General features: G+C 41.2%; 1 protein-coding gene across 1 annotated transcript; it reads right to left on the minus strand.

Moving 5' to 3' along the window:
• Nucleotides 1-3939: 3939 nt before the first annotated feature.
• LOC112226920 (IGF-like family receptor 1) lies at nucleotides 3940-7432 on the minus strand. Its single transcript, XM_024391595.2, has 7 exons — nucleotides 7230-7432; nucleotides 6909-7104; nucleotides 6731-6770; nucleotides 6347-6476; nucleotides 6080-6181; nucleotides 5827-5934; nucleotides 3940-4992 (listed from the first exon to the last, which is right to left on the minus strand). Exons 1-7 carry the CDS (start codon nucleotides 7330-7332, stop codon nucleotides 4679-4681), a joined length of 993 nt encoding a protein of 330 aa, XP_024247363.1. The 5' UTR covers nucleotides 7333-7432; the 3' UTR covers nucleotides 3940-4678.
• Between the last annotated feature and the right edge of the window lie 877 nt (nucleotides 7433-8309).

Below are 8309 nucleotides of genomic sequence, written 5' to 3' on the forward strand. Positions count from 1 at the left end.
AGTCGGTTAGGACATCTACTTTGTGCATGACACAAGTCATTTTCCAACAATTGTTTACAGACAGATTATTTCACTGACCCACTGTAGCACAATTCCAGTGGGTCAGAAGTTTACATAGACTAAGTTGTCTGTGCCTTTAAACAGCTTGGAAAATTCCAGAAAATTATGTCATGGCTTTAGAAGTTTGAGTCAATTGGAGGTGTACCTGTGGATGTATTTCAAGGCCTACCTTCAAACTCATTGCCTCTTTGCTTGACATCATGGGAAAATCAAAAGAAATCAGCTTCAGAAAAAAATAGTAGACCTCCACAAGTCTGATTCATCATTGGGAGCAATTCCCAAACGCCTGAAGGTACCACGTTCACACCATGGGACCACGCTGCCGTCATACCACTCAGGAAGAAGACGCGTTCTGTCTCCTAGAGATGAACGTACTTTGGGGACAAAGATCGTACTTTTTGGAGAAATGTCCTATGGTCTGATGAAACAAAAATAGAACTGTTTGGCCATAATGACCGTCGTTATGTTTGGAGGAAAAAGGGGGAGGCTTGCAAGCCGAAGAACACCATCACAACCGTGAAGCACGGGGTGGCAGCATCATGTTGTGGGGGTGCTTTGCTGTTGGAGGGACTGGTGCACTTCACAAAATAGATGGCATCATGAGGGAGGAATATTACGCTGATATATTGAAGCAACATCTCAAGACATCAGTCAGGAAGTTAAATCTTGGTTGCAAATGGGTCTTCCAAATGGACAATGACCCCAAGCATACTTCCAAAGTTTGGCAAAATGGCTTAAGGACAACAAAGTCAAGGTATTGGAGTGGCCATCACAAAGCCCTGACCTCAATCCTATAGAACATTTGTGGGCAGAACTGAAAAAGCGTGTGCGAGCAAGGAGGCCTACAAACCTGACTCAGTTACACCAGCTCTGTCAGGAGGAATGGGCCAAAATTCACCCAACTTATTGTGGGAAGCTTGTGGAAGGCTACACAAAATGTTTGACCCACGTTAAACAATTTAAAGGCAATTCTACCAAATACAAATTGAGTGCATGTAAACATCTGACCATCTGGGGATGTGATGAAAAAAACAAAAGCTGAAATAAAACATTTTCTCTACTATTGTTCTGACATTTCACATTCTTAAAATAAAGTGGTGATTCTAACTGACCTAAGACATGGAATTTGTACTAAGATTAAATGTCAGGAATTGTGAAAAACTGAGTTTAGATGTATTTGGCTAAGGTGTATGTAAACTTCCGACTTCAACTGTATATGATTAATGTCAGAAAAGTTCCAAAATGTATCAAAGATAAGTATCTTTTTCTCTTTCTCTCCATGTTGTTGTGTAAAAAGCCAGTATATTGTAGAAGTCCGCTAGGGACCTTTGTCTCATGTATTAAGTGTGTATGTTATCCTGTTATTATTTAGTTAGCTAGTAAATAGACAATTAAACCCATTTGTGTAGTACTGAAGTAAGGCTGGGGTTTTTGCAGATGCATGAGGTTACAACTGTTCAGAATGATGATATGATGAGGTAATCATAAATAAGAGGACTGTTTATCATTGAAATAGATGTATACCTTATATGAGTTCAGTTTTCAAGATGGTAACACTTTAAACAACCTCTTCCATGGTGGAGTTAATTGTGACAGAATTATTTAATCGGGTAACAATTAAACATAGTTAACAGATTAAATAAATAACAGTCATTAGATTAATGAAACAAGTTCCCCATCAAAGACCCAGCAAGCAATCTCAACTGCAACTACAGAGCCCAGAAATGTAGATGCTTCCTCAACTAGGGGCAGGATGAAGTGGGACTGCCTCAGTCCCAGCAGGGTAAGCAAGGTGCTAGGGGAGGGGTAAGAGAGCAGAGGCAACATGGGAAGACAACAGAGGTTAATAGGCTCTGGAGGAGGAGATAATACAGGGGAAGATGGGCCACTACAAAGAGACTGGGAGAGGAACCAGGGTCAGGAGATGGGGAGCAAGAGGGAAGAGGAGCGCCACATAGGGACATGCATCCATAAGCTCACATTGGCTCCTAACCGATATGCACCTGCCAGAGTTTGGGCAAGTTCGCCACAGGAAAGAGCTGAAGAAGCTACTGTTATGGCATGGGTTTTTTCTTGAGAACAGGAAACTGAACGCTGCAGACATATTGTGGTTATGCTGGTTCTATGTTGCATGAATGTATTTCCCATTATGTATAATGTCAATCCCTTTCTGTTGAAATAAGGGTGGACCTGATAAACTAGACTTCGAGAGATTCCTTATCTTTTTTTGTCAGGAGGCGGGGGACTTTTTTTTTCGACACCCATAATCATGTTGGCTCCATCCTTTCTAGTTGATCCCTTAGAGATATAGCTATCTTTACTTTAATCATTGTTTTATTTATTTGAAATTATATTTCACAGTGCTCATCATGCGCCAGGTTGTACATATTTGCTTTCCGTTGACTGTTCATAGAACCATGGTGCTAGATATGATGGGCCATAGACTTTGTGGCTCCTAGGTCAGAGACCCAGCAAATAATACCTATTTTTCAATCCATTCTCCACTTCCCTGTCACACAGACCGGGGAAGAGACCTCCATTATGTTCAGTTAAACGGTTAGATAACAGTGTCACCCTTAAAGAGTTTGCTGCAGCTACATCATATCTTTAAGAACTTTCTCTTCACCATTTTTGCATGTAGCAAACACTACCCAATCCAAGAGTGACGAGTGTAGCTCTTTTTTTATTTAAAAATATATTTTATTACTATCATGGCAAATGCTGATTACCTTTTGCAATAATATTAGGCCTACTTCTTTGCTGCGCTACAGTTGCACATCTTTAGTGAATGAACAAAATCCAGACTCCATATTTCTCAACAGTCAGTGGAGTTAACAAAGTACTGACTTCTCCTTCTGACATTCTCTGCCATCCACAAAGGGTGGAACACTGTCCATGTTACACCACTAAGAGATGTGTTATAAACTCTATATATACCCGACTGTGGACTGACTGCACCCCTGTGCACTGGAGATCTCAAGCATAGCATTAGGCCAGTACTGTACTGTATGTTGCTCAATAGGATGGCTTTAAGAGAGAATAATGTCTTGGTGTAAAACCAAGATAGGGAGAGAATGATGCACTCAGCACCTTAACATTTGCTGTCGTACAACTTTAGACAACGCTGTCAGTCAGTTCAGTCAGACATATTAGGACATCAAATGTACACCCTGTTGTTCACATCTTTACAATAAGAGATTGCTTGAGCTCTAGAATAGTTGTATTTATTCATGTTTCTGTTCAGATTTGGACTGGTGAAACTAGCTGTGCTTTGTATAAATGGTGGTCTAGTGGGAAATCCTCCTCCCCTCGTTTCCTCTTTTTGTTTACTTTGTTACTTCTTCTTTCTCTTATTTGAACCTTGATGTTTGAGGACAGTTGTGTATTACATTTCAGCCTTTACACAAGACATTGTTCTAAAGCAGGTATTTAATTGTTTTTGTCCTGGTAAAATTTTTATGGAGTTAGTTTGGCAGACCTTAACAGGAGAAAATCAAGCATTCGAGTCATGCGGTTCTTCACATCTGCGTGCTACAGAGAACCCTTCAAGGTACAGATAATATTCTAAAGAAAATGAGCACTGTCCTTTTGGAATTTATTACCCAGTTAGGAAGAGCTTTAGCCCATCTGCCTGACTGACCAATCAGTGAGATGGAGCCTGTAGTCCCAAGTGTCAATCATCTAACACCCTTAGCAGAGTTTGCATCTGTTTTTCAGGGATATGGCTATCCTTAACCTAGCTTCCTTTTTCGCTGAAAACCTGATGTTGTAACAATGCTCAGAGCAGGTTTCTCTATGCCCACTCCACTCCCTAACCTCTTGCCAGGATTCTACCTCAGTTGTTCTGACAGAAAGAATACCAATGCAAAAAAATGATGATAATATAATAAGAGTAACTTGGTTTTAATGTCCTGCAGAGCTGGCCTGTGTGTTCGATGAAACATACAAAGCACTAGTTGGAAACCTGAAGTTACCATGACGATCTCTCCCAGAACTGGTTCAGAAAGCTGTATGTTCTATATGGTAGGGTTATTTTAAAGTATAACAAAGTGTTAAAGACATGAACATATGTGTCAACTTGTCTTTGTTACCTTGTACAAATAAACCCTGAGTTTGTAAATAATTGTATACATATTTCTAAACCTGTTTAATTTTTCTATGCACTTTTATTTTATGTTATAAGCCTAAAATCAGACTTAGTCATTCGAAAAGAGATTTAAACAACAAATACATGCTGAAATGTCATTTATATAACATGCAATGTATAAATAAAGCAATATCATTGGTTGGTGATAATACATTTGACATAAGATGATTAGTTGGCCACGGTTGGGAGCTTGGCCTGGACACCAGATTTACCATCCTTGCTTTAAGTGCCATTTTATCGAAGATAAATATCTTTTTTGAACCTTAATGCAAAGGAGCAGTGTTCCCAATCACTGCCTTGGGACTTCGGTGTCCCCCAGGAAAATGCCTCTCCTGTGAAGTCGTGACATAAGCCTAGTTTCCTGAAACGAGTCACATATCTGTGAGTTGGCATGGGGTAGAGACTCGCAGTTGTATCTGGATGGAGCCATCTCTTCCGGACCCAACACAGAACACATCCAGATTAGACAACCTAAAGCAAGCTGAGCTTGGTGAGCACCACCACTGCGTCGTTCCGGTCCATCTCTCTCAGCAACCTGGCCAGGTGTCCTACAGTCCACTCTGGGTGTTTGGTGGTGACCCCCTCCAGCACGGCCCTCAGGGGGCTCTTGCTCTCCCTCAGGGAGTAGGTGTAGGTAATCCAGGTGGCGGGGAAGGAGCAGCGAGATGCTAGGTGGCTGGTGTTCTTCACCCCAGGGCTCTCCGGGTCCAGCAGGATCACAAGCTCCTCTAGAACATCCAGGTTGTCCAGAACCGTCTGCAGTGGCGCAGACTGGAGGTCAGAACCTGGTAAGACATGGGGAAATATCACCACGGATGAGTGACGTGTCTGGAATGCTGACTTCTGTCAATCCAGAGCCAAATACGTAAATCATGTATTAATGAGTCGTTCCACTAAATTAGTCCCTTTGGGGTAGTGTAACTTGGTTTAAAAAAAATCTGATTATAACATTCTGTCATGAAAAGCACACTGTCAACTTAATCAAAAACACGTTTTCCCATCACGAGGTTAAATAAAATAATGACTATATTAAGTGCCAAATAATGTAACATGATTGACGATTTTGTCTTAAATCAGCCATAAATCCCCTTTTGACAGGGTGAATGGAAGCTTGTGTGTAACAGGGAGGGGCAAATGAATGCAAGCTTCACAATGTAAATTGTTGGGTAACAGGGTTGACGTGTTCTGCTCGACCCACTCAGTTTTCTACCATAAAATTGACAGTAGAACCAGCTCACCTGCTTTTACACTATGATTTGACTATTAGATGTTCAATGTTTCTTTTGAAGCAATTACTTAAAGGAACAGTTTAACATCTTTTCAGTCTTCATTGAATTATCCATGTGGTCTACATTAAAGGGCACTTCATTTAATATAACAGATGTTTAAAATTAAATATGGGGCACAATTTCTACTTAAAATATAAAAAAGACACAAAGGGGACCCATTTTGTGGAACCACCCACATATCATGGGAGATTTGTGCTGAAATTCGAGTGGCAAACTGAAACCTCCAGCCTTTTTGCAACTTATGGAAGAGTAGTGATGTAGAGGTACTGGTAATACCAATGAATAACAGACTGGTAGTAGCTCTATTAGTAATAGCACTTGATAACTCACTCAAAATGTCCTCTAGGCTCCTGGTCTCTGACTGTAGCAGAGCAACCTCTTCATTGACAGCTGCTGTTGTCTTATTGCTCCGTGACCATTGGTGGGTATTCTCCTGATCTGTGTCAAACCACAACCATTCAAACATAGGACAGGAAAAAAGTGCTTTTTACACAGAGTACGGCAAATGGAAAAGCTGAAGCAGTTTTAAGCAGCCTGACAGTTTTCATTTTTTATTCTCCCTAATGCTCATCATCCTGCTCACCTCTGAAGCAAAAAGGTCTTGATCTTCTCCTTCTCGTCTCAATATAGTTGAATAAGAGAAATGCAAGTACAGAGAAAACCAAGACGACAGTAAGCACTATCCCTGAAAGAACACAGAGGAGCGTGACAATGAGCAGTTAGACATGTTCAGCAGTATCCTAACAAAACAGTTTAGTCATCTTTTTGAATGGTGAAGGACTGGTATTATCAAACTCAGTACCTTTTAAATGACTTCTAAAATGGCTCATATTTGGGGGTTGGAACTTACATGCAGTCTGATGGTTGACATGTGAAGTTGCAGAATCACCATGTAATCTTGGATCAATGTGTTTGGCTGTGGTGGGATTTGATGTTGACACTTGGAACCTTAATGTTGTTGACCGTTGGACCTGTTGAGTCTGAAATTGATGTGAAGTCAACATATTAACTTTGTCATTCCTAATGTAATACATTTGTTTTGTTTGCTCATTGCCCTACTGAGAAAACATTGACCAAAATTGAAAACATTTGTGAATAAATACCCTCCCTGGGGCACTGTTGTCGATGTATTTAGTCCACAGATTAATAACAGCCATGATACATTTTAGAGAGGTCTTCAAAGTCTAGCACACAAACGCTCTTCATCAGCTTCATCGTCATAGGTGAAACTCACCGTGGTACTCAGGGCTCCTTTCCAACACCGTGTCTGGTCCCTAGACATAGGGTCTACAGTTAAACATTTTACTCAAACAAACAAGCACCCATAGTTTCAGCACCAGATTGAAAACAAATGGCCATCCTTTCTTTTCCTATCAAGATTTGAAGCTATCCCAGAGAGAATTTGCGCTCACCTCGCTACGCAGCATTGCGTGTCTGTCGTTGCGTTGCATTCGGACAGCTTTTGATGATTTGGAGCGCAGCGAGAACAGGGTTGGCATTTCACGAAGCTGCCGTTATTGAAGCTCTGGGCGGCGACACACGGTCGATACGGTATTTCCGATCTTCCCCCATCATCATGCTTGCCACAGTTTGGACTAAATTCGTACCCTGGTCAAAAATGTATCATTATTTGTAGACTACAAGTGTCCGCTGTGCACAGAAAAACATCAAAACGTAGCAACATCGAAATCTTTATTTTAAATCAAGTTATCTTTGCAGCATGTCGAGTTTACCTGGTCGGATCGGATTATGTTGATGACATGGCACACATGTATTACTCAACTCATCCCAAAATGTATCCAAGTCATCAGAGCAATTATGAGAATAGTGGTCCATTTCGTTCAGAGAAGACGTAAGGAATAGACTAGGCTCTGTTAGTGGAAGTGAAACAGCAACCCTCTGTCTAAGTAATTCAGTGTTGCCAACTCCTCAATAAGGAATGTAGCTATTGGCTGTCCTAAAAGTCGCCAAATGACGTCATAGACTAATTTGCATAATTGGCCATGTGCATGTAATTGTGATGAACGCTGTAGAAGAGAGGAATAATGTGGTGGGGAGACAAAAAGTGAGTAAAAAACACCCTAAATATCTTTTGAACTACAAATGAACTTTCTTCTTTCGATTCTTTTTTAAATTTTTATGTCACAATTCCAACCCTCCTCCTTTATCTGGGCTTGGGACCTGCAAAAGAAACACTCTGACCGAGTTACTTATTTTATTTTACATTTTTAAAATTTTGTTTTTTATATTCCCTCCCTGAATGTAAGCCAGGGCGGGATCAGCCAGCGGCGGCTTCCCGCATGTGCTATTCATTTGCAGTCTGGACCGCGGAGGGGTGAACATCTCCTGCTCTGACTGCAGCTGGGAGGGACTACTGCTCGAGGACTGGGCCGCCTGTCAGTGCTTTGGGATGGGGGTGAGGCCCACGGCAGCACCCGCAGCTCTTTGAGAAGAGTAAGAACAATACGTGCTTTCACATCAGAGTCTCCAAAGTCTCCAATAACACCAGAAAAAGTCGCTAGATTTGTTGCTAGTCGCTTTTTTGAAAATGTGTTGCTAGAGGGGTCTGAATACTCGCTAAATATAGCGACCGAGTCAATAAGTTGGCAACACTGCTCAGTATGTTTCGACCTTGTATCGGATTCTGTCTGGACCGAAAGTGTATGGCATGTCATCCTATTTCTGTCCAGACAGCATCAGATAGGCCTATATGGGCTACATATAGAGAGCGGTATTTCTCTCGCTCGGATGCTTTACATTTTATTCACTTCAAGGGCTTTATTGACATTGGAAACATGTTAACATTGCCAAAG

This window comes from Oncorhynchus tshawytscha, linkage group LG03, assembly GCF_018296145.1.
Source record: "Oncorhynchus tshawytscha isolate Ot180627B linkage group LG03, Otsh_v2.0, whole genome shotgun sequence".
Classification (NCBI taxonomy): domain Eukaryota; kingdom Metazoa; phylum Chordata; class Actinopteri; order Salmoniformes; family Salmonidae; genus Oncorhynchus; species Oncorhynchus tshawytscha.